Genomic DNA, 27,356 nt, shown 5'->3' with positions numbered 1-27,356 from the left:
CCACTTTCTGTGTTCAATATCACCTCACAAATGGAGAAGGATAAATTCTCTGCTTTCATTTCTCTCCTGAGGACTTTCCCTGTAGGGATCTCCTTCTACTTCACTAATGTCCCCTTCTACCACCTAAACCTGACACTCTCCAGTTTCCCTTCTGATCCTGAGTTGTCCATTCTTTCTGGTGCTTACAATATGATGGAACACTCATGTGATGAACAACTCAGTAAGTAACATTGTCCCTAGTTAGTGGAGCAACAGGAAGAATGCTGCACCTGAAGTCAGGAAGACCTGAGTTCAAATCCATCCTTGGATATTTACTGTCTATGTAACACTGGATAAGTCATTTAAATGTTACGTGCCTCAGTTTCTTCATCTGTAAAATGGGTAAATAATAGCACTGACCTCCAGGACTGTTGTGAGGCTAAGATTAGATAATATTTGTTAGGCACTTTATAAAACCATAAATTATTATAGAAATTCTGCTATTTTCTATCATTATTAAACCTAAAGACTTACAAATTTGACTGTGATAATAATTATACTGTTATCCTAAAAATCAAAGAAATTTCATTAAATTAAATGAATGAATTTTGAAGGCCATGAGTCAACTGATTTTTATATCCTGGCCATTTTTTGTATCCTGGTCATGGGAGGCTTGGGCTAGGACCTATTGTTGGCCAATCGGTGTGAGTCAGAGTGGTTTGGATTTAAGGCATGTCCTTAATAAAGAGATCTAGACTGTTCAAGGTTTCAGTGATCAAAATTTGCATTCCTTTGGGCAGAGCATCCTCAGGTAAGGGTATGATAACCCAGGTGGACAGAGGGAGAGGAAAGAGGATGAAGAGGGAGGGAGAGGAGGGAAAGATGTAGGAAGGGATGTGGGAAGGAAGGAAGGAAGGAAGGAAGGAAGGAAGGAAGGAAGGAAGGGAGGGAGGGAGGGAGGGAGGGAGAGAGGGAGGGAGGGAGGAAGGAGAAACCTACTAAGACAGATAGAAGTTAAGTGATTTGACCAGGGGTAAACAGCTAGCAAATGTCTAAGGTCACATTCGAACTCAGGTCTTCTTGACTCCAAGACCATCACTCTATTCCCTGTGTACAGTGGGTGTTTAATAAATGGGGTTTTATAAATGGGGATTAGAATAAAGTCAGAGAATGTAGGTTTATTCCTGGTGCACCTACCTACTACCTGTGGAAAGCAGACAAGTGCCAGTCATCGTTTCTCTTTGTGCCTCAGTTTACCCCCTTAGAAAATGAGCGGGTAGGTACTTGATAACCTCTGGGGTCCCTCTCAGCTCCAGAGCTTGTGATCAGATGCCTGTCATAGGAGTTCTGGCTCACATCTTGAACCATCTGCCTCCAATTTATCCCATAACTTTGAAATGGTTCCACATTTCAGTAGATCTGTTTAGAATTCATGTCCTCAATATTTCCCAATAACACTTATGCTGTCCAGTATGAGGCATCTTTCTGACATTTTGATTTTTTGCTTAACAAACACTATATGCAGCAAATCAAATGGCAAACCATATATGAAAATTAGGGACATTATCACATAATAACATGTAATAACCCTTGTTATCTTGCTATCTACGTATATAAATGTTCCATCACTATCCCATTGGAATTCCCAGCTTCTTTCATAGCACAGATCACATGGGATTTTCTGCCCTCCCCTCTCCCTTCATATTACTACTTCACCAGCACTCACAGCAGCACCCAGTGGGAATCAGTATAGTATGACGTATGCTTTGTGCTCCTGCCCTGACTGTATTCTCCAGACCATACACTCCCTAGAGGTAACTATTATGTTTTATCTTGAATGGCTAGTACCTAGCAAGGTGAGGGACGTGCCCACATTTATAACTTTTTTAATTTAGCTGATGTAACACATGTTTTAATGAAGTACTCCACTCTAGGCCACACCTTTTCCTGTATGAGCTTCCTTAAGTCATCATATTTGGGGGAGGTAACTTTATATTTACAAGCGATCCAGACCTACAGTCATGGATTTAGAGACAAAAGTGATATCAGATCTAGTCCAATTCTTTCATTTTATGGCATAGGAAACTAAGGCACAGTTTCATCTAATTTTACCCAAGTTAACATGGGAAGTAAGTGACTGAGCTGTGATTGGTCCTCATGTCTTCAGATTCTAAGTCTAGTGTTCCTTCTAGGACACCATCCACCCCTCTGTTTAATTCCTTGGCATATCTTTGATTTCCACAATGACTTTCTATCTTTCAACCCTTTTGTTAATTGACTAAATCTTATAAACACTAATGATACAATGTTCACATAAGTACCATTTGATGACTCTACTTTGGGCCAAAAATGTGTTCTGATCTCAGAGAGAGAAGAACCATGACTAAGCAGAGAATATTCTGGGCTCCCTGTCAGAGCTATGGATTGACTGTCCAATGACGAAGACCAGAAGCAAGGATCCAAGTACTAAACGTGAGAGGGGATATGAAGATTCTTCTTTTCTGGGTCCACCCCTTCCAGTCACCGTGTTTTTTTTGTCCCTGGTTACGAAGCAATTATCTGGTGCACCTTGTCAGGGTCACTTCACATCCTCACTAACTCCTATTCATTTTTTCCCATTTTATCCTTTTCCTGTGGCATGCTAAGCCTCCCCATTCTTCTTTACATGTTAATACAGATCATGACATTATCTTTCTGAAGCACAGATCTGACCACACCATTCCCCTGCTCAACTGCGTTCCGTGATTCCCAGTTGCTTCCAGAATATAATATAAATTACCCAGGCTGTAATTTTAAACCATTCCCAATCTGCCTCCAGAAACATTTTCAGACCGACTTCATTTGACTCTTTCACATACTACATTTTAAGCAAACAGGCCTTCTGGCTAACTCTCCAGATTTGGCAGCCAGTCCCTTACCTCCCTGCCTTTGTCCAGGCTGTCCCCTTCCCTCCCCATGCCTGCAAAATGTGCCCTTGATTGTTTTAAAGATAAGCTCTGATTCAGCTTCCTAGAGGAAGATTTCCCAGAGGGACCTGTTATGAATTGCATTGTCCCTTCTCAAATTTCCTGGTATTTACTTATCAGTTCACACATTATCTCCCCTCCCTAGAATCTAAGCCTCCTAAGGATAAGAACGATGCTTCTGTCCCTGTAACTCCACCTCTTGGCACAGTGTGTGGAAGAACATAAAGGATTATTATTGTTGTAGCCAAACTGAATTGGAATTAAAAAGAAAATGACATATCTAGGCTGTGGGTTCTTCCCCAGGAAGAACTATGTTGACTACATCTCATTCAAGTGATACTTCATTACAAAAGAAATGTTCATGGTGGAGGAAAGGGGAGGGGGTGTTAGATGTTTGATTTCTTCAGTTAGGAACTCCAGATCTGGAAATGCCCACTTCTACAACAGCACATGGTAACACGTCATCTGTAATTCAGATCCTTGGAAATTAACTTGGGATGCTGAGAGAGTCGATGAGCTGAGTCAGTCACACAGCTAGCATGGGATCAAGACAGGCTTTGACCCCAACTCTACCTGACTTCCAGGTTGGCTCTGCCCTCTGTAATACTAAGGCTCTCCCTTCAAGATTTGTCCTTTCTGAATTGCAAGTCACTGGTGATCAAGGAGGGTAATGGGGTTATTTTGACAATGCTCTTCCAAGTCCCCTTGTGAAAAGGTAAAATGAAACACTCTCTGCTCCCCCACCCGCCACCCACACACAGCACACCCGGCATAGATTCTAACTTTTCTGCCAAAAAGGAGGAAAAAATGAAACAGGCCCATTCCTTCCCCTCCTGTGTTCAGAGCCTGGAAGGAGGCCAGCACCCTAATCAGTTCTCATTGGCCCTGGAGGAATCACAACCTTTTGTAGAACATAATAAAGGGCATAACATCATGATAAAATGCATGAAAAGGCAGTGCCTTTGGTTGGGAACTCAAGATAATTCAGCAGAACAGATGCATTGCATTGGTTTGGCCTTATGAAGGACATGAAAGGGCTCATTTTATGGCAGCTCCAAAGTCAGGGAAAATGTCCAACTTCCCCTGGACCAGCCTGCATACCTGCCTGAGCCTGGAGGTCTCCTTCTTCTCTAATCATTTTTGAGGCACTGGTGGATTAGGCAATGTTTTCCACTGTATACTGCACTTTCTGAAGCTGTTTCATTCACTGCCTCTCTCTTTGAGGCTCTGTTTACATGGAGATTCCCACAGGCATGCTCTGTCCGCAACTTCGCAAACAAAGAAACAAACTAAGTGGAAAGAATGCCAGAGTTGGAGGCCGAGGTCTGGGGTTCAAACCCTATATCTGCCCCTGACTCACTGTGTGCCCTGAAAGAGTCAAATCAAGTTGATAAAAAATTCTGTCACTTCTCTGGGCCTTAATTTTTTCATTTATAAAAAAGAGAGAATTGAATTCGGCAATGTTTACTTACCAAATGTTAACTCCATGCCTCCTGTGGGCCAGGCCATGGGCTATATCTTGAGGATACAGAGACAGAAAGGAGTCTACCCTCAAGAAGCTTTCATGCTATCAGAGGTAAAAGTATGTTTGGGTATATTTGCTTATATTATGAGTTTATATACACATAGCTATATATGTATGTGTAGGTGCGTATATGTAAATAAAGAATCAATCCAAGCTCAAACACAAGACTGTTAGTGAAGTAGGGCCTAGTATTTGGGAAGGGGAGGAGGCATCAAGACAGATTTCATGTAGAAGGTGGTGTTTGAGTAGGATCCTAAAGAAGTTGGTAGTTTTGTGAGGTCATGAGGAGGAAGATCATTCTAGAAATGGAGGTTGGCCAGTACCAAGTCACAGGGATTGAAGTTTAAGTTCTGTGTATGACAGAGATCTCTAGCTTGCCAGACCACAATGTGTAAGTGATATACAACCAAGGTCAAGTCGTTCAGGGTTTTTAAGTCTAAAAAGAATTTGTGTTTGATCCTAGAGCCAACAGGGACTCATTGGAGTTTAATGGAAAGGAGAATTAGGTGGTCAAATATAGGGGAAATCATTTTGGCAGCTGCCCAGAGAAAAAAGTAGTGAGATTTGGTCAGGGAGACCTGTTGGAAGACTAGAATAACTGTGATGAGGACCTGAATTAAACTGGTTGCTGTGGGCATGGATAGAAGGTATTATGTGTAAGTAGATCTGGCAACTACTCAGATGTGTAAGGTGAGAGAGTGAGGAATCAAAGACAATTCTGCATTGAAGGACCTGGATGATTCAAAAAAAAAATGGTACTCTCCAGAGAAATAGGAAAGTTGGATATGGTGGAGGGTTTGGATGGAGATACAGTGAGTTCTGCTTTGACATGTTGAATTTGAGAAACCGTTAGAATAGTCCATTGGAAATGTTCAGCGGGCAATTGGTGATTTGAGAATGGACCTCAGAAAAGAGAATAAGGAGGGATATGTAGACCTAGGAGTTAACTACATAGAGATGAAAATTAAACTCACGGGAGCTGAAGAAATCACCAATAGAGTGAGCATAGAGAGGGGATACAAGAAGGCTAACAATAGAGTTCTGAGGAGCATTTACAGTCAGGAAGAGACCAAGAAATGGTCAGATTGGTTAGAAGACAACCAAGAGGGAATATTGTCACAGAAAACTCCAAGAGGAAGGGTATGTCCAAAGCACAAGGTGGTCAATCGTATAAAGTATAGCAGAGAGCTCAATTACAAGGAATGAGGAAGGGCCACTAGATTTGGTAATTAAGACATTCTTTGTAGTTTGGTATTATGACAGAATGAACAGAAAGCTGGCCTCAGAACCAGGAAAACAGAATTTCAAGCCCTGGCTCTAACACATACGGCTGTGTGATCCTGGGTAAGTCACTTCACCAAATGGCTGCTCTGGCAACTCCATTCAATCTATTAAGTCACAGAAAAGATGTCAACCTGCATTAGTAGAGAGAATGTCCTTCCACCAGTATTTGCATCTTTCCTGTCTCTATCTCTAATAAGGAAGCACTGGGAGATGAGGAGCTCAGAAAAGAAGCAGAATAGTCTGAGAACTGGCAAATGCTTGACTATTTGTGAATGATCCAGTCACTCTGCCCTGGTGGGCTAAGAGTGTAGGTAGATGTTTCAGGGAAGTAGAATTGTTTGGATAGCTCTTTAGGAAAACTGGAAACCCCATCAGATTAGAATGGCTGGGACAGCATCAGGGAAGGGATGATATACTGTTGTAGACCACTTCTTTTTTCTGCACTGGACTTATACAGGGAACTCCCAGGGAAGAATGTCCTCTACCAATGGGGACCAGACCCTGCTCTGTTGCTTTCTTGGAGAAATGCCACTGAAATGGCCAATTGGACCATTGTAATTGTGGTGCCATTCAATTGTTTCAGTCATGTCCCACTCCTCAAACCCCATTTAGAGTTTTCTTGGCAAAGATATTGGAGTGGTTTGCCATTTCCTTCTCCAGCTCATTTTACAGATGAGAAAACTGAAGCAAATGGAGTTACATGACTAGCCCAGGTTCACACAGCTAGGAAGTGTCTGAGGCTGGATTTGAACTCACGAAGGTAGGTCCTCCTCACTCTAGGTCTAGTTCTCAGAACAAGATGATGACAGCTGACAGTTCTCTGATGCCTTAAGGTCTGCAGAACACTTCACGGACATTTCTTCATGGAACCTTTATAACCACCCTTGGAAGTAAGTGCTAGTATTAGACCCATTTCATAGATGAGAAAACTGAATCTTGGGAGATTAAGTCATACAGCCAGTAGATTACAGACCTGGGATTAGAACCTTCTGTGTCTCTGCCCAGAATTCTATCCACAATATCACACTCGACAGCCATGGGTCTCAGAGATGTACCGAGACTTTTATAAAGGGGAACAATTATAACCAGAAAGCCTGCAACTGAACTGTATTTAAAGAAAAAGTTATAAAGGAACATTTTGAAATGTTCACTTCAAAACACTTCTAACCTGCAGTAATAATTTGAGACAAAAAGGTTGATCACGTGTAGCTCAGCTCAATCAGACATCAACATCTGGGAGACTTGGTTTCAAATTCTGCTTCTAACGTATAGTAGCTGTGTGACCCTGGGCAACTCACTTAACTTTTCTGGGCCTCAGGAGAGCTGATGAAGAGCATTCTGACCCACTTACTGTGGACTTCCCTTCCATCACTATAGTTCTGGTTCACATTGTTCTGGTTCTCCATCCTTTTCCTTGCATCAGTTCATGGGACTACTCTGACATTTCTCTGGATTCTTTATAGTCCCCATTTCTTTCAACACAATATTATGTAGAGGATCATGGGATCACCAATTTAGAACTCAAAGGGACTGTAGAGACCACTGAGCCCAACCCCCTCATTCTACAGTTGAGGAAAATGAGGTGTCATGAACTGGGATATCCAAGAAACCAAGTGATGGGATGACTTGCCCAGGGTCACACAGCTAGAAAGTATCTGAAGTGGCACTGGGATCCAAGCCTTCCTGACTCCAAGTTAGGAAGACTCCTTAACTGCTATACCATGTTGCATTAATTACATCCTAACAATAACTCACATTCATGTAGTAACTTTGTTTGCAAAGTATTTTATATCTCATTTGATCCTCGCCATGACTCTATTTGATAGGTGAGGAAACTGAGGCTCAGGGAAGTAAAATGACTTTCCTAGGATCACATAGCTTGTAAATGTCCCAGGCCAGATTCAAACTCAGGTCTTGTTAACTTAGAATCCAGCTTTGTATCCACTATCAAACCCTATCTAACACAGTTGGCTCAGGCACTCTCCAATCAATGGAATGCAGAGGTTAGATGAATTAGGTAGTCAGTGTTTGCATATGAGGACCCTGATGTGCCCAAGGTCCAACAAATAGGAAGGGAAGGCTTGGACTCAAACTTTCTTTGTTTGTAAAAGTTACACCTCAAATCTGCAGCTTGGACTCTAGACTCCTTTCCATCCTGATCACCTCTGAATGCCTTACAATTTGTCATCCCCCTTCCTGACAACCAATGACACACTGACCACCTGGCTCACAGGTACCGAGCAGCAGCTGAAGGCTTGGAGGGCCTCTCGATCAACAGACATTTATCCAAGACTCACAGTAAGATTATCTCCTTCCATCTCTCCTCCCTTTGATAGGAGTTATGATTTTTCTGGTATGGAGAGCCCACAGGGAAGAGCAGCCTCCTCCAGTGTTGATAGCTTAGTGCCCTCGGGATGCCACTTCCTTCACTGGGACCTAGGGGTCTCTCTCTTTCTTACCTCACACTTGCTCAGGAGCCCCGTTTCTTGCAGGCGTGACCAGATGCTCTGGATCCTCCCAGCGTGCTCAGGATGAAGGGCAGGGCGGCCGCAGATGCACTGGTGCTTTAGCATCAAAGCGTCATACACCACACCTGCCACAGGCAAAGAACACAACAATCACAAATTTAGAAACACTGCTTAGGAACACCCTTCAGCCTTCTGGGGTCTGAGATTTCAGCAGGGACATGTGAATGCGAGAAGTAGGAATGGACCAGGTGAGAGGCCCCCACCACCAAAGATCGCAGTTCCATCCCCAGCCAAAGGGATGGGCTCCCAGTGGCCAAAAATTCATTTGGGTCCTAGATGTAGAGCTGAAACATCCCTCAGACACTCTGTAGACCAATCCCTTCATGTGATATTTAAGGAAACTGAAACCCAGAGAGGTTGTGACTTGCCTCAGATCAGAGGCAGGATTTGAACCCTCCTGACCCAGGGCTATTCCCATGATGATGGGTAGTTCTTAGGTTAGTTAGGCTGGACCTCAGACAAAAGACCTATGACTCATCCCTCAGGCTCCATTTGAAGTCTCATCAGAGCAGGAACATAGCAAACCAAGGCCACAAGCATTAACTGAGTACCTACTATGTGCCAGACACTTTGCCAAAGCTTGGGTTCTCCTGAAATGGCCTTGAGGATAGCAAAGTCTAACTCCTTCCATGGTAGAGCATCACAGGAGGATTTTAATGGGACAAATCAGAATAATAAGTATTATTATTTTAATGTATTCTTGTCCTCAGGAAAGAAAACAATTCTTTAAAAATAATTATCTATGTGATGTACATATATATGTATATATACATGTGCATAGGTGTGTATATGTATATATATGTATGTGTATACACCTACATTCACACATATACGGAGAGAACCAAAAGGCAGAGACGGCTTTGTTGGGGACCCTGGGAGAAAATGGGACTTATGTGTTGTGAGGAGTCCAGGGCCACTGTTCAGGCATATGTAAATTGGTAGAGTTCAATGCCCCCAGCGCACATCCATCAGTATTTCCAGAGGAGCCTGGGAATGGTTTGAAGTGACTCACCTGGCAGGTTGTTTTGTGAGTGTTTTTAAGAAACTTCAGCTAGGATCTAAATTCTTCTCCAGGTGGGAGTGAACAATATTAATATATATTTTTAGACAGCTTAAGTCTGATGTTGAGAAGGCCCACAAGTTCTTTGTCATGCCTAATGCCTAAAGACAACTTGGTGCAAAGGGAAGGAGAGCCAGGAAAATGACAAGTCCACTAATGACAATGAGGTGAATGAAAAGAACTGCTCGTTGTCAGCTGGGCCCACGGGACTGTGGGCACCAAGCGTGGCCCCAAGGTAGCCGCACCAGAAGGCCTTGGTCCTGGATTCTTTGCAGAGGGTGGGGACCATGGGTGCAAAACAATGTCACTATTATTGGGCTGCTAAAGTTTACTGTGTAGTTTTGAGAAAGGCTTTGCTTTCTTGATTTTGAGTTCTTTGTTATAAGGAACAGCTCTCTTGGAGAAGTGGAGGAAGAGACTCATTGGAAAGTGTGGGTGATATAAAAACAAACCAACAAAAATACAAGTATACATTTCCTCACATACATACATACATATTTATACACAAATGCGCACACAAAAAGATGAAAACATATCTCCACTGCATGTGAAATCGGTATTGCTCCACCCTAAAAAAATGAAACTTAGAAATTGGATTTTGTTTTGCATTTCTACTCATAAATTTGAATGAGGTTCAAAAATCCTTCCATTGATTAAGTTTTGAGTGGAGAGCCAGTGTTGGGTAGAACATCCAAGGCCTGTCACTTCATACCAAAACCATCTCTGTGCACCTCAATGTCCTCATCTGAAAGATGAACTTTTAGGACTAGCTGGGTTCTAAAGTCCTTTCCAATTCTCAACCAGCTTCTTGATTCCAGGCCTTGCACTGTCTCCACTAGGCCACCCAGACACCCATCAATAATTAAAGTCTCCCCAAATCTCTATGCATCAGCGCTCTCCATTTTACTACCTCTGCCTGTCTACTGATAACAGCTGATGTGGGTGTCCATACTCCAGGTCAGGAGATCGATTTATGAAACTAGAAAACAGGCTGGTACATGGCTTTTTGCCCTTCAGATCTCTAAGAAATAATGCCAAGGTATTTGACCAACAATTGAATTTGGAAAGTCAAATAAAGGAATTTTATTCATTCTTTAGACAGAGAAAATAGTAAAGACTTTCAGGTTTTTCTGTGCTCATTATGTTATGCCTAGAAAAATGTGTACATTAGGTCCACACAGAAAATGATCTTTGATATCATGTGCATTATAATAACATGTGGCTTCTAAAGGAAATTGGGGTATGGAGGTGAGCCAGAGCTGCATGTAGGTGGGCAAAGCAGAGAGGGCAGATTTCATTTCTTTTGGATTCTGAATTGAACTTCATGAAAATCTGCCAAATGAATATTGTAATCATATATATGTGTATAGACACTTATGGATGGATGAATTATTCCCACCATCAGTTTCACGGTGATTAACTGATGCAAAAGTGTACCTCAAACATGTGCCTTTTCTTTTTAATGTACTGAATGTCTTTTCTCTTAAGTGCTAATAAAGCTAGGGAAAATTAATAAAGAGGTTGTCACTAATCATTCTGGATAAATACAAATAATTACCTGGGTATTTTTTCTTCTTGGGGTGCTCACCCCAGAGTCCATGCTGGAACACAGTAAAGCATTTAATGTTCATTCAGAACTTCTCAGAGCCTCAGTTTCCTCCACTGTAAATGGAGATGTTTGTGCTAAAAGGTCTCTGAGGTTCTTTCTAGCTCTAGGATGTATCTGGCAGCACAGTGGATGAAGCAATGAACCTGGCATCAGGGAGACCTGGGTCCAAATCTGCCTCTGTGATCCTGTGCAAGTCACTCAACTTCCTTCAGACTCGGCTTCCTCATCTATATAATGGTAATAATAATGATGCCTGCCTTTGCTGTCTGCATTTGGCAAACCTCAGAGCACTACAGAAATGCTGCGATTATTATTCCTTTATCTAGCATCCTTCTCTCTATGAAATCTGAGTGAACACTAGGATATGGCAGGTCTCGTGTTCATGCACTGCCTGTATCACTGCAGCCCCCTGGGGAGAAGCACACAAAACAAAAGTCATTTCCCCCAACTCAAAACCATTCATTGAATTGAACGTTTATCTCCTTATTTACTCACAAGCCATTAGAACAAGAGCCTCGGTGGGGTCACATCGGCTCCCTCCCGGGAATCCAGGGCAGAGAGGTTTTTGGATGAAAAGTCAGTTTTCCCTCTTGCCCTTTGATTGGGAGTATTTTACTTACGGATGAGGGCTATTATCTGCCACTGTTCCATTATGTTTCCAGTAAAATGTGAGCCCTCAGAAGGCACAAACAATTCCATTTCTGATATAACGGCTGTTGTACTGGACTAAGAACCAGAAAAAGCTGGGTTATAGGTACAATACTAACTAACTGCCTCTTTAAGTTTTAGCTTCAGTTTCCACATCTGTAAAATGGAGGCGATGGCTGTGAGGCATCATTACTGTTGACCCCATACAGCCAGCACTTCACTCCGAGCACATGCTTTAATGAGCAGGTTGAGTTGGACTGGAGGGCTATCGCAATTAGAATGATGCTCCTCCAGGCCTGCCCAAACACCGTTCTCAGTAGCACTGCTCTCTGAACACCAACTTCCCCTCACCCCATCCCATCTCAAAGAAGTCAATGAAAAAAAAAACCCCAAAATCTCTGGGAATGAAAAAGCATCAGGAAAGCGTCACCCTTCATAACACTCTCCAACAGACCAAGAAAAGAAAATGTTATCAGTAGGAAACCATTTTACAGCAGTAGACAGCCACACATGTGGGCCCCATAGAGTCAGCCTTTAAAACTTAAGCAAACATTTTAATTAAGAAAGTCAGGGAGGTGGGTGGGGAGTTGGTAAGGGAAAGATCTCTCATTCTCAGGTAAATATTGGTCTTCACTGAAAATGCAAAGAGTCGCCTGAAAATGACATACAGTATGAGAAGGGAGTCTGTATTTCAGGGAAAGGTATCAGGCTTTTGATAGACTCAGGTCCACCAATTCCCAAATATATTCCTAACAGGCAGTGAGCAAATTCTTCCCATAGAGACCATTGGGGCTAAGCAAAGAATGCACAGGAGCCAAGGCAGAAGAAGCTTCCATGTTCACCACACAGAGGCCCTGGGTCATTTGGAACACACGGGCTGAGCTGTTCCGGCCCAGAAACAAGAAGGATCACAGGAAGTGGCTAATGTAGGAAAGGCAGCTAGGATGTGGAATGCTGGCTTGTGGTATAGTACATTATAAAAATGAATTCCTAGGGCAACTTAATCAGAGATACCTATCAAAAGTAAATACCTTGGTCGGTTCACTCATCGACTGTAAATCTAAGATGGTATCAAGGATTAGGCCAAAGATTTCGGGAAAGGTATTTTAGCCTTCGCAGGCATGGAGGGTTGCTTGAGGACACTCAAGCCACAAAAAAAAAAGGGGTGGGGTCTCTCTCTGAGTGATTGAAAAAGCTAGGTTTTTTAAAGTTTTTTTAAATCTCCCAAAGAGACAATTTGCTAAATCCTTGGGTAAAAAGACACATATAGATTCTCTCCATGACTCAATGAGGTGGCATTTCTGAGAAGTGTTTACCGCAACGTTTGGCACACAGTAGGTGATTAATAAATGCCTGTCTCTTTGTCTCATTCGCTCCATTCTACAGACAAAAGACAAAGCTTCTGAAGGTTAAAGCATCTTCCCTCTGGAGTGAAGCTAGGGTTCTCAGCTGCTGTAGCTCACTGGTCAAGAGAATCTCCACATTGAGTTAGGTTGGTCCCTGGAAAAGAGAGCAGGTGCTCTGACTCTGGCCAGCATGGAAGGGTATTCCAAAGCTTCTCTGGACTTTGAGAGGGCGAGGTCACCTCCAAGTCACAAAGAGGTACCAGGGGATGAGACGTGAGTCTCTGTCTATCTGCATCGACATGGGTGTACACCCACACAATCATAGAGATGCATCTTTACGTGAACACAGACACAAATTTAATCCAAGTCTTTTGTTGAAGGAGCAGCAGCCCTCTGGCACACTTCTGTCATCTCAAACCTCAGGGATCCCCTTGCCTTGGAATCCTTTGTCTTATCCTAGAAGAGAGCGCTGTTCCATTGTAGCTGGAAGGAAAGGGCCCACCACACACGTACGTGCATGCACGTGCGCGTGCACACACACACACACACACACACACACCTAGGAAAGCGGAACATTGGATCCGAACTCACTCCATGTGGCATGCTCACCCCTGTATACCATTTATTGGAAAGGCTTTGGGAGAGGAAAATACCTCCATGCTCATAATCATTTCCCTTTGGAGTCAAGAAAGGAAGTTGAGAGTGGTAAGCGCCCTTTCCTGCCTGCCCTAGTGGCCAGAAGCCAACGCTGTAGAGGAAGAAAGAGGAGAGCTGGGACTAAATGGGGAAAACACAGTTTTTGGCACAGATATTTGTGCTCTTTCCCCCCTTGCCACAAGGGACCATGCACCTGTTAATGCGCACTTTTAAACTGGTATGTGATAACAATTTATGGAGCTGTGATTGCTAAGCTCCAGACTCATCAGCTGCAGCCAGTGTCCTATGGCCAACACAACCTCATAAAACTAGGTCAAAGGAGGTCGTGCGGAGCCTGCTTGCTACTGGAGGCATCAGGTGCGTGGACGAGGCTGCATGGTCCTGCTTTGTTAGAGCTCAGTCTTTGAGGAGACCTACCAGTCTCAGAGACGCGATGAAGTGCGTGATCCGTGGCTGGGTGAGGCACTGTTGGGGCAGCCGGGGAAGAGCGGGTCCTGGAGATGAGGAGGTGCTGGTCAAAGGCATCTGTGCCAACCGTGGGAAGCTGAGCTTGGTACGTAGGGAGTCCATGCCCAGGCTGAAGCTCCAGGAATGGCTGTCACCAAGAAATTAGCACAGGAGAAAGAAACACATGGAGAGAAACAGGTCAATAAATTAAGTTCGTGAGGTCAATCATCATAAATGGCATGAAGCAGGGGGAGAAAAGCAAAAGAAAACCAAGACTTCATCGATAAATTCAGGCAGCAGATGTTTTCCCGCTGACAGCCACCGTCAGCCTCCCCACTTGGTCCTGGGTGATGGCAGGAAGCCTGCCTGTCCAAACTAATGGAAAGAAAACACCTTTCTCCTTAGAGGGAAAGACGTGACCAAGGCTTCTTTTATATCTTTAGAGCAACACCTTGAACACACTCAATCAATCAATCAATCAACAAGAGTCTATTAAAAACCTACTATGTTCTAGTAAGTGAGCATCCAGACTGGTGGCACAAGCAACACAGGGCCACGGCTTCCTTTCTAAGGTCAGTGAAACCTCTGACCCCCAGTGAATTTCAGTGTTAAGTGACAATAGAGTGGAGGCCATCTGGCCTCTTGTGGTCTAGAAATGATGGTGCTGAACCAGGATTTCTCCATCAGTTTCCTACAGTGGCGACAACACTGTTCTTTTGCACTTTATGTTTCACTTAATTAGGGATCTAGAATGCCTACAAGCATGGGCCAGGCAGTGACACACAAGCCTGCTACTTGAGAAGCAGATCTGGAGAGCCTCACGGACAGCAGGATGGACAAGTAAATGAGCAGAAAGACAGTGTAGGGTATGGAGCACAGGACTCATACTTGGGAAGCTGCTATATTTTTGTTCAGTCGCGTCTGACTCTTCGTGACTCCATTTCTTGACAGAGACACTGGAGGGATTTGCCATTTTCTTCTCCAACTCATTTTATGGATGAAGATACCAAGGCAAACAGGGTCAAGTGACTTGCCCATGGTCACACAACTGAAGCCAAATTTGAACTCAGGTCTTCCTGACTCCAGGCTCAGAGCTCTATCTACTACACCACCTCACTACCCAGTAGTTGAGAAGACCTGAATTCAAATCATGTTTCAGATACTTCCTAGCCATCTGTTCTTGGACAGGTCCTAATTTCTCTCTGCCTCATCTTTCTTTCTGCAGTATGGAGGTAATAACAGCACTTAAGACCCAGAGTGATTGGGTAAATCACATTACATCATCAATGCAATCTTAAAATGACATGCAAAGTTTAGCTAGCCAGCTAGTAGTAGGGATATTGGAGGTAACAAAGGACAGAGGACTTGCACCTTGTCTAATCCTAGCACTGAGACCCTTAGCTCCTTCTTCTGGGCTCCAGTTTCCTGATGTGTAAAATAAAGGGATTAGGTTGCATGAATTCCAAAGCTCCCTCCTAGGCTGGACCTGTGGGACTGGGCTCTAATGATCCCCAGATCTATAAAGTCGATAGTTAATAGAGAAGAAATATTTATTAATAAATATTGAAGGGATGTGTGTGTGAACATTTTCCAAGCATTTTTAACTATATTATCCATTTCTCAAAATGTTCAGAGCACAGAATAATAATAGTGACAAGTGTAATAACCGCTAACTTTACTGTTTACAACTTTGTCTGATGTTTACAGGTCTCATCTGAGTCTCTGCAACAACTCTATGAAGCAGGTTTAATTTTATGCCCATTTGACAGATGAGGAAACTGAGGTGGGAGATCAAAGGACCATAGAGCTGGAAGGTTCCCTGAGGGAGTCATCGCATCCAGTCTCCTGTCATTCAGGAAGGTTATGTGTCAAACACAGATGGGCAATTATTTCATATGAACAGATCTCTGGAGGAGATTTCCAGTTTTTACAACCTAAAATTCCAGGAAATTCTTCATTTCAAGTGAAATCTCTCATGCTTCATTTCAAACCCCTTTCTTCTTGATCCATGCCTACTGGAAATGGAGGACAACCCATCAGACAGCGTGACCGAATAATCCTTCATTGGTTTTTATGAGAAAGCTGGACGACCAGCATTAGCATCTGCCATTCAAGGACAGGAGATCTGAATGAGGGAAGCCCAGCTCAGCCCGATAAAAGCAAACCTTAGAGTCGGAGCTACCGTGCTGAGGAAAATACAGTCAAGTGATTAATACTCTCTATGCATCCTATGTATGTTTCAGTGTGACAGACACATAAGAGGGCATGAGCTTCTGTAAATACCTACCACGGCATGGGTTCTGATACATACTAGAAACAGCTGAAATATAAAAGTGCTGCTACATATTATCTCACATGATCCTTGACATTATTGCAGGAGGGGGCTATCTTCACTTATAGATGAGGAAAGTGAGACCCACGAAGATTCAGTGTGTACAGCATCATGCATCTAGAAAAGGGTTCAGGGGGAGCACATGAACCCAGGTCAACCCTCTACCCACTACACCATCTCCTCTCTCCATATGACCTTTCTCCAAGAGTATACGGTCTAATTGGAGAGATAAGATGCACACAGAACTAAGGTACAATAAAAAGCATGAGACAACGTACTAAAGTGTAAAAGACAAAACCATTAGTAAGCAAAAGCAGGAAGGGAAGAGGAAAGGAAAAGAGAAACTTTATACAAATTCCTTTAAAATAATACATCCTTAGTTAAATAAGTATTCTCAAAAAAGCACTGATGACATTTCTATACTTATAAATGACGCCTCCTTACAAATCCACAAATACAACTACTTATTAACAAATTAATTTCCATGTTCATCATTAATAATCAGATAGTTATTGTGTGTGTGTGTATGTGTATGCACAAGCATGCAAACGTGCATGGGTGGTAGGATACATCAGCCTGAGGCTAGCGATGTATCCTCAAGCATGATGGGAATATCTTGAGTGTCAAAGTTCAGCTCATCCTTGTGTGTACTAACTGCCCCTGAACAAGGCATAAACCTTCACTTTAACAGAATAAAAAAGGAGTAGGATTTGAAAGCTCACAGAGTACTTTCTGCCCATCATCGCACGTCACCCATACAAAAGCATGGAGAAAGGGTCCGTAGGCACTGGGGCCTCTGATTTAGGAATGATAGGAATGAAATTGCCCAAGCTTAAATGACTTGCCCAAGTCACCCAACCAGGAGATGTTAAGGGCAAGATTTGAGAGCAGGCCGATGTGACTGAGGCTGGCTCTCTCCCTACCACATTACACTGTCTCTCCCCTTATACGCAGAGTGCTTTCAAGTCGGTCAAGACATTGTTTATAGCTCATCCTTTTTGAATCTCAGAACAACCTGCGATTGGAGACATTATTTTCTCTATTTCACAGAAGAGGAAATGGAGGCCTGCACTGGGTAAGTACCTTGTCCAGGACTGCATTGCTAATAGGGCTCAGAAGTAGGATCCAAATCCAGGTCCTCTTAGGGGTAGTTAAGTGTCACAGTAGATAGAGCTTAGGCCTGGAGTCAGGAAGGTCTGAGTTCAGACCTAGCCTTAGACACTTACTAGCTATGTAACCCTGGGCACATCACTTAACTTCTGACTGCCTCAATTTCCTCAAATATAAACTAGGAACTATAATAGTACCTACTGCCCAGGGTTGTTGTGAGGACCAGATGAGAGAATAATGGTAAAGCACTTAGTTGTGTTTGTCCTTCATTCTCAAAGAGGACCATGACATCAAGATGATGACATGACTTGCAGTTGACTTTGATTTGAGTGAGGGAGAGCTATGCAGGGTCACCCACCTCACCTTTGTCTCCTCAGCCATCTGGGTCCAGTGGCCTGATATTCATTAGGACAAATAGAGATGGCCCAGAATGCTATGTGAGACCCTGGGCCTTTCAGGCTTAGGTCTTACCATAATCTTACTTTGAGTGAGATACACCCCTTCAATGAATACTCTTCTTTAAGTTACTCAAAAGATGGAACCTTTAATTAAAAAAGTCAAAATGAGAGGGGAAGACCCTCAGGGTTGGTTCCTGGGTAAAAGAGAAATAATCACTATAGTATCTGGCACATGGTGAGTGTTATATAAATATTAGCTATTGTTAGCTATCACTACTTCTTGACTCCAAGGCCAGCATTCCACCCATTCCACCACTATGATCAATTTGCCATGTTGGTCACCACTGACGATGGGGATTTTAGAACAGGACCAGGGAAGAAGGAGCCTTTTTCTGGTGATTCATCAGTAAGCAGTTAAGACTCTCATTTCTCATTCCCACTGGCAGGAGGCAAGTCAAGGGACAATGTCCAGCCTTTTATCCTACTTGGCTGCTGCTGGATAGGGCTGCATCCGAGTCATCACCCAGATGGGTTGTAAGAGCTCCTGGGCTTTTCCAAAGGTCCAAAGGGGAGAATGTGTTTTTGTCAATCTCTCCTCCCAAGGGGCTCCTGTGTAACTGGTTTCCCATATGAGGAGTGGTATACAATCCCAAGGGAAGCTTCCATGATATTATTATTCCCATCAGTCACAAAAACTCTAGCTGGTTCCCCAAGAATTTTTTAAATTTCTTAAGCTAAACTAGCTCTAATCACATCTCAGAGCCAAGACCTCAGAGAACACTGAGTTGAACCTTGGTGGTCCCTGCTCTCCTGCACTACAAAGAATGGGAACTCAGTGGTCTGAAAGTTTTCAATGAAAAATTGGATCAGTCCTCTTGATGCAAATCCAGCCCTTCCTTATTCCGAACATGCAGCATTATTTTCCATTCACGCTAATTAATAAGTCCCAGAAACACAAAGCCAAGGGCAAATCTTTATATGCACAAGCCTATCTTACTTTCATCATATAAGGAATTTATAAATAACGAGAAATGCTCTATGACCTAACGACCGAGTATAATATACATATGAAAACTATGAAGTTGCCTATTAAGTATGGCCTCCCCTCCAAAATAAAAAACCTCAAAAAAACCCTAATGAAGTCAAGAGTACTTGACTTCCCTTACAGTCTGTTTATTTACACACACAGTAAGAGTGATAAGGGTTGGGAGGTATTCAGTGCCTACATGGGCTGGAAAGAATACTTAGGGGCTTTTTCTGATTCAAACTCAATTAATGACTGGGTGGGCAATGGGGAGCCTTGCAACCACCTTTCTTCACCTGCAGGCTACAAATGATGCTTTGATAAAGGCCCCTTGGAAAACATATCAATAACTTTTGAAATACTTAAAGATATCCTCATGTGGGAGATACTAGAGAAAACAAAATGGTGCCATAGCAAAATCATGGCTTAAAAATTCAATTAAAATAATTATGAAGATCAAATACTATTGTGGTATAAGAAATGTTCAGCAGGATCGTTTCAGAAAAAACTGGGAAGACTTTTATGAACTGATGCAAAGTGAAATGGACAGAACGGGATACCATTGTACACAGTAACAGCAACACTGTGCAATGAGCAGTTGTGAATGACTTAGCTATTCTCAGAAATAGAATGATGTTTCTTTAGGCTAAACTGACTGAGAGTGGGCTTAGATGGAAGGATTGGGTATACACCAAGAAGGAGGCACCCGGAAGACAGATTTCTTGGTAGAGGTTTCAATGGCTGGCATGACACTCAGAAGGGTCCAGACACAGATGTCTTGGTTCTGTTACCAGTATCTGTTCATCACTGTGCTGTATATGCTAAAAACCCAGGAGAGGACTGTCTTCATTTCCATGTTGATTTCCATTGTTGGAATGGCATTATACAGTGGATACATCTTCATGACTCAACGTATCTTGGAAATATTACACTACTTCGAAATTGTGCAATGAACATAATGTGCTCAAGAAGCAATGGACCAGAGATTCATTGAAGGGGAGAAGCCATCTTCATTGGAAACGAGACTTCAGAAGATTCCAGGCATATGTTATGAACATGAAGACTAAATTTCAAGAAAGCAGTAGGACAAGGAAGTAATCCAGACTCATGTTGTATTCATTATTTAAGTGTTCCCTCAGATAATAGTTTTATCTATTTTAATATTGTGGTGGTTTGTACTTTTGTATTTTCTTAGCCTTTGGAACTATTTCACTATTGTTCTGAGAAAGCTTTTGTTAATGTAACATTGAGTAAATTTTGATTACCTTCTTTAAAAAAATGATCCAAGACAATTCCAAAGGACACATGAGGGAAAATGCTGTCCACTTCCAGAGAGAGAGGTGATGGATTATGAATTCAGATCAAACCCTCTTTTCTTACTTTCTTTTACTTGGATTTTTTTCTTTTGGTTTTATTTCGAGGTGGGGTGCCTGTGTTTTCTTTTGCAACATGACTAAAACGTTTTGTGTGATTTCACAAATATAATCGATATGAAATTGCTTGCCTTCTCAAAGAAGGGGAGAGAGAGGGAAGGGGGGAGAGAATGCAGAACTCAAAATTATTAAAATCAAACATCAAAATGTTTACATGTAATTGAGAAATATTTCAGGAAATAAAAAATATATTGGAAAATATGTAGTAAGTGTCTGATTTAATATAAAGCACTTTGCAAACTGTAACGAACTATATAAATCTACTACTATTACTATTATCATTATGCAAGGCACTCTGCTGAGTGTGGGACACAGAAGGGTTCACCTCTGGGAAGCCACATTCCAGTGTCAGACAAGGGACACATAGGACATGAAGTCAATAAGTAAAAGACAAAGCAGCTGGTGAGAGACCCAAAGGGCGTTAGGAGTCAAACTTCACTGTCACCAAATCAAATCCCACCAGCCTGTGATAAGTGCCTGTTTAGGACTGGGCCATAGAGGATGGCAAACCCAAAGCAAAACCATTCCTGGCCTCGAGCTGCTTCATTCTATGAGAGACATAGTATGGAATGCAGTAGGTATCTGCATCATATTCTGAGGAAGGAAAGGGCACTAATACCTAACAGACTCAGGAAAGGCCCTAAAAGTTTAATATTTTCTAAATGATTGAGAAAATGAAATCAGCCACTTTGGAGTTAATCTTATAACCTCAAAGCCCAGAGGAATTTAAATCCATGGGAATTTTGCTTGACTAGATACCACAGAAATAGGCTGTTTCTGAACTCCTGAGTTAAAAGGAGGAATTATTTTCATCATGAAAATCATGAAACCAAAGATTTACGGCTTGACAAGCCCTTGGAGGTCAACCAGTCCAACTGTTTCACTTTATAGAAGAGGAAACCAGGGCCCAGAAAAATGACTGGTCCAACCCTAACAGGAAGTGACGGTGCCAGAATTTAAACCCCGGCCCCTCTGCCTCCAAATTCAGCATCCCCCACACACACCCCACTCCCACCACTACACCATGCAAATATGCTTGAGAAAGTTGTTCACATGGTCGCATCATTGTTGTTCACTTTGGCAGCCAACATGATTTGACTTGACCAGTTGCTGGGGGCATGGTGATAGGCCACATCTACTCAGACCTGCTACCCACCCAGTGCTGTCTTCTGTACCAGGGAGCACTGGATGAAAGCAAGGGGGCTCTGAAAATAGCATCTGAATGGAGGTAAGCAATGGTCACTGAGTTTTGAAAATGAGATGTCTTCCCTTCGTTTTCCTCCTTAGTATATAACAATGCTCAATAAGAACATTATTATATTAAAATGGTGGTTACTAGTGCTTCCCCTCCCAAAATAACTTTTACATTTATGTATGTATATATGTGTATATGTATATGTGTACATATATGTATATACACCCATATACTATATCTATATATGTAAATATGGCTGCTAGGTGACACAGCAGACAAAGTGCTGGACCTGGAAACTCATCTTGGTGAGTTCAGATCTGACTAGACTCATGACTGGCCCTTCTACCTAAAGTTTCTCTCCAGTCCAAAGTATCCTTTGCTCAGCTGTCAAGTGATTTCCTGAGCAGCAAGTCTGGCCATGCTACTCTCTTACTCAACAAACTCCTGTGGCTCCTTATTACTTCAAGGATTCAATTCTCTGGTATTTAAAACCATTCTTAGCCTGCCATCTGTCTACATTATTCCACATTATGTTATTTCACAAACAACAAACTGGCCATTTTATTGTTCTTTATATACAATACTCTATTTCCTACCACCAAGCCTTTGTATCAGCCCTAGTTTCTTTTAAGGTTTAAAGACCATTGTCTACAAGAAGCTTCTCCTAAGCCCCTCATGAACCTTAAGCCCCGCTGCCAGTTTTTTTCACTCAGAATGCCTTGCATCAATTATATATCTACCTATCCATGTGTATATTGTCTTTCCTGATGAGATTATAAAATTATTTAGAGTATAAACTGTTTGACTTTTATTTGACTAATCCCCAAAACCTGCACTATGCTTGACAAATAGTAGGTACTTAATATATTCTTCTTGGTTGATTTTTAAAAATTACTTAACTGTACTATGTACTATCACCTTCATACCCCCTTCTCCCATGCAATACAGTATAAAAGTTTAAAGGCATTGACTTTTTTATTTTCCATCTTTGCCTTTGTATCCCCAGTACCTGGCATAGTTCCTAGAACACAAAAGACACTTTAAAAATGCTTTTGGGATAGGATTGAATTGAATTATAATGAAAAGACCCCTTGTGATGAGCATATGGAAAACATGACACAAAGAAACACCCCATCTTGCTATAAAATTCTGACATCTGAGCCCACTGTATCTCCGAAGATATGGTGGCCTCTAAAGGTGAGATGATTTCTCTAGCACTCTCCACACCCACTTGGACAAGTGTGACTCACTGACCCACTGGGCTGATGAAAAGACAGCCTTTCTTCCCCCTTTTGGCCTAAACTTGAAGTCTAACTAAAGGCTTTGTGCTGCTTCCATCAAAAAGACTAGATATTCTGATTCTCCTTAGAACGCTTGCAGCCAATTACACACGGCCCTGCTAGAGTGCTTGTCCAGGCCATTTGGCTTGAGTAAAAAGGAAGGGAAAGGATATACGGTCAGTGCCGTATTGCTCTTGGCACCTCACTACAAGCAACCTCTATAGCTCAGACAAGTGTCTGGAGGAGGCAACATATCCCACTTGTACCAATTTTTAATAACGTTATTAGAGGGGATATATATCGGCCACTGTAGGTCAGGGTGCAGACCGCTGAAGCTAGCTTCCACCCAGCCTCTTCATTGATGTAAGAATTTACTTCTCCATACCTAAAGGAACTCTGCCTCACAAATCCAGGGCAGAGTCTGCTCTTCCAGAAAGGATGGTATTCTTGGTGACATTCCTAATTATAAGCAAGTCTTTACTGGGTAATGAAGAAAAATGCCCCCAGGATGACAAACACCAATATTAGTGACATGAAACTGGGATTCTCAGTGAGCACACTCTTCAGGAAACTGTTTTCAGTACGACTGGCCCCATTTAAATATCCACAGAGCTCTATAACCACTACTTTCCGCCAGTAAGTTATAGCAAACATGCCATGTACCCTCCACAATACCTCACAGGGCTCATTTTAAGCACAAATGGATAGAAAGTTTAAAAGACCAGTTCCTTGAGGGCAGGGGCTGCCCCTCTTTGTATTGAAGCACTTAGCACACCAGCCTAGAAAGTCAAGCCAACAAATCGCATCACTCAATGGACCAAGGTCCTTCTGGTTAATGACTGTTCTTCCCCATTGTTGGATTTCCAGCTCTTAATGTAAGTGATTCATGGACAGTTGACTGAGAGACTGATCATCCTTATATTTAATGGTGTTTTTCAGTCATGTCACTTATGTCTGACTCTTAGTGGACCCCATTTGGAGTAAAGTGACTTGCTCATGATCACTTGGCTAGTAAGTGTCTGTGGTCAGATTTGAACTCAGGAAGAGGAGGCTTCCTGATTCCCAGCCCAGCACTCTGTGCACTATGGTGCTACACAGCTATCATATCATCCTCATGATGATATTTTAAAATTTCAAGTTTTAATTTAATATTTTTATTTAATTTAATTTTAAACTTTAAATTAATTTAAATATTTAATTTAAATAATAATTTTAAATTTTAATTTAAAATTTAAATAATAATTTAAAATTTTAAATTAAAAATGATCATCTAAAATTTAAGTCTGGGTGCTATTGGACCAAGGTACTACCAAGCATCTTTTGCCAATATTGATGAAACAGGTTTCTGCCTTATCACTGAAATGTGACAGATCCTCCAAGTATATAGAATGTTCAGCTGGCATCTGAGAAAGTTCCCCAGCTGCCAAGGTAGGTGATCACACTTTGACCATTCTCAGATTGTACATTGACATCATCTCTGTAGCCAGAAGGCCCCCATCTCACTTCCCCAACCTCCCCAACTTTATCCAGTACCTTTTCTTTTCCCTTCTGTTCTGAAAGCTGCCATTGGTACAGCCCATTAAGGTATGTGAACATCCTCACAAACATCTCGCTTGCTGCGGTGGCACTTTCAGCATTATTATTCCTATTTTACAGGTGAAGAAACTGAGCATTAAAGTAGTGACTCTCCAAAGTTGGCATGACAAGGAAGCATTGGATGAGAGATTTATAGCCACAGGTTTCTCCTGACTCCAAATCCAGCCTACTTTCCTCAGCAGCAGATGTCTTTCCAATGTATAAGGATTCTCCTTGGTAAAAGCGGAACCTCTGTATCTTCCTCTTCATTTTAGAGTGCGCAGAAAGAGCAGAATGTCTCATCTGTTGGCCAAGAACTTTGAGATGATAATTATGACAAAACCTGACAAAACCATATTTGTTTATATTTTTGCTCCCCTGTTGTAGCTTTTTCTTCTCTTTCAGTCCCTAAAAATTGACAAGAGTATTATGACAAGTATCCCCAGAAGAGGAGAACCACAGGACTTCTGTGTCTATGGAAAGCTACAATGAAATGCCACAGCTGGATGGTGCTCAAGTGCCTTCCCCAGGTTTCTCAAACTTCCAATCTAGCCTTAAGCTTCTGGGCTATGTTACCAGCTGACATATGAATACATTACCTGGAGCTTACCTATCACAATTGGGAGCAGAATCCATAGTATTCAGACAGGGCAAACCACAGCTTCTGGGCTCAGTGGCTCCCACTAGTGGCACACATTTTCATGACCAAATATCAGCCTCACTATCCTGGGATAGAGGTTACTGTGGTAACATCCTCATGGAAATCCCAAGCCTCCAAATGGGCCGGCCTGCCTGAGGCAAAAGTGAGAATGCAATTCAATTGAATATGTGCTTCTCATGCTACTAGTCTGTGTAAGGTGCTATGCTCAATGACAAAAGGAGGAAAAAATGCAAAGGAGAATCCCACTTTCTCCAAGAGCTAATATTTGACAGACACATAGAACTAATAAACATAACCTAATCTAAGGAGAGAAAGAGGCAGACAGAGAGACAGAAGACAGATGGCAGTATTCTTGAGAGCTTGGGGCTAACTGAAGGAAGATAAAGATTCTAACCCCAGGAGATGAGTAAGGGGTGCTTTCCATCCTTGTCCCTTTTGTTTAGAATCAAACAATCTAGTCAATTCAAGGCATTTTTATGACATGCAAAGCATTGCTGTAGGATGAAGGACTACAAATGAAGACAACCTCACAATTCCTGACTCCCCTAGCAATTTACAGTCTTTCCAAGAGGATACACTTAGGTCCATGTAAGTATAATAACAGGTAGAATGTGATAGGGTCAAAGGAGAGAGAGAGGAAATGCTCAGAAGAATTTTGAAAAGGAAGAACTCACTTAAACTTGGGGTACCAGAGAAAATATCAAGGAAAAGGTAGCATTTGAGATGAGTTTTGAAGGAAGAGTGGTAGAAATAAGGAGAAAATGTGTTCTGGGCACGGATATGTGCAAATGCTTGGTTGTAGGAGACCACAGGATGAGGGCAAGAAACAGTTATAGTCTAGTGTGTGTGTAATCTAGAGTTCATAGATAAGAGGGACATGAATATGGTTCAAGGAGTGTGAAGCAGACTACAGAGAGCTTTACATTCCTAAGGCTAAGGAACTGACGTTTAATCTTTTAAGAAACAGGGGCCCATGGGAGGTTTGGGAGAAGAAGAATGGAGAAATCTCAGGCTGGGAATTTAGAGGATGACTTGGGCAACTGTACAAAGGGTCAAATGTTTGAAGAATGAAAATGCTATAGGCTGGAAAAGCAAACAGTGGTCTGTTACAATAATCAAGGTGATAAGGTGGTGGTTCTGTAAGTGGGAAAAGAGGGAGTCAGGGATAGACACTGGAAAGGTAGTATCAAGAGTACCTGACAACCAGTTAACATGAAGGACTGAAAGAAAGAGGGTCAGTGTGAAAAGATGATGGGATGGTGTGATGTGCTATGGTGAGCTAGATGGTACAGCAGGTAACACCAAGCTGGGAATCAGGAAGACCTGAGTTCAAATCCAGCTTCAGACATTTACTAGCTGTGAAACCCTAAGCAAGTCACTTAACTCTGTTTGCCTCAGTTTCTCACCTATAAAATAATGGAATGGTGAACCACTTCAGTATCTTTATCAAACCCCAAACAGGGTTATGAAGAGTCATACATGACTGAAATCACTGAGCAGCAACAAGGGTATGATATGGTTGACAGAAGTGAAGCACCTGTGTGAGGTAGACATCAGCGAGAGCAACACTAGAAAGAGAAGCAGGTAGGGAGGGGGAGGAAGACAATGATTTGTGTTTGGGACATGCTGAGTCTGAGCTTCTGATAGGCTACTCAAGTGGAGAGATTGAAAGTTTTGTACAGTGGCTGGCATTTATAAGATGGCTAATTAATGTTTGTTGATTGAGAAATTCAACAGGCACTTGGAAATGTGAAATTCAAACCCTGGGGCTAGACAACGTTGGGTCATACAATTATAATACAGATGGAAGGAACCTTAGAAGATTGATTTATTTGCTCTTTTTACAGTGGAGGAAATGGGGTCTTAAAAATGAAGTGATATGCCTGTGGTCATGTTGGTAGTAAAGGGGAGAGCCAAGACTTGATCTTGGGTCTTCTGACTCCATATCCCCTACTCTTTCCAAGGATGGAGCCAGACATGAATTTGACTTTGCCATGCTCTGTCACTCTGATGCTGGCTGGTGCCTCAAATCTTCTTTGACTATCACCTGGGAATCTCCTGATTCATTTCTCAACTTCCTAGCAGATCAAGGTCTACCTTTTTAAGCTTCAAGAGTGTGAAATCATGGCCCTTGGTCCTGAGCAGCTGATGTTAGTTACATAAGACTGACTCAAGAACGAATCCCTCAATTTGGCGATCTGGGAGCAATAACACTTGTCAGCTTTAATTATTCTCTTCCACCTTCTTTGGAAGGAAAGGGACCCTTTGGATCGGAGCTCTAGGGTGATGAATGTAGGCT

General features: G+C 42.2%; 1 protein-coding gene and 1 pseudogene across 16 annotated transcripts in view; one reads left to right on the top strand and one right to left on the bottom strand.

Annotated features, from left to right (window-relative positions):
- Positions 1-27,356, bottom strand: part of HDAC9 (histone deacetylase 9) — an 885,788-nt gene that overhangs the window by 274,588 nt on the left and 583,844 nt on the right. For all 16 annotated transcript variants that reach the window (XM_072650844.1, XM_072650846.1, XM_072650845.1 and 13 more), the window contains 2 exons: positions 14,020-14,197; positions 8,214-8,347 (listed from right to left, as the gene is read on the bottom strand). In XM_072650844.1, the coding sequence (XP_072506945.1) occupies positions 8,214-8,347; positions 14,020-14,197 (312 nt within the window). The remainder of the gene's footprint in view (positions 1-8,213; positions 8,348-14,019; positions 14,198-27,356) is intronic.
- On the top strand, positions 19,651-19,866 carry LOC140532414 (serine palmitoyltransferase small subunit A pseudogene; annotated as a pseudogene).

Source organism: Notamacropus eugenii, chromosome 3 (assembly GCF_028372415.1).
Source record: "Notamacropus eugenii isolate mMacEug1 chromosome 3, mMacEug1.pri_v2, whole genome shotgun sequence".
Classification (NCBI taxonomy): Eukaryota; Metazoa; Chordata; class Mammalia; order Diprotodontia; family Macropodidae; genus Notamacropus; species Notamacropus eugenii.
The sequence above is the reverse complement of the archived record's forward strand: the minus strand, read 5'-3'. Positions and strand labels throughout refer to the sequence as shown.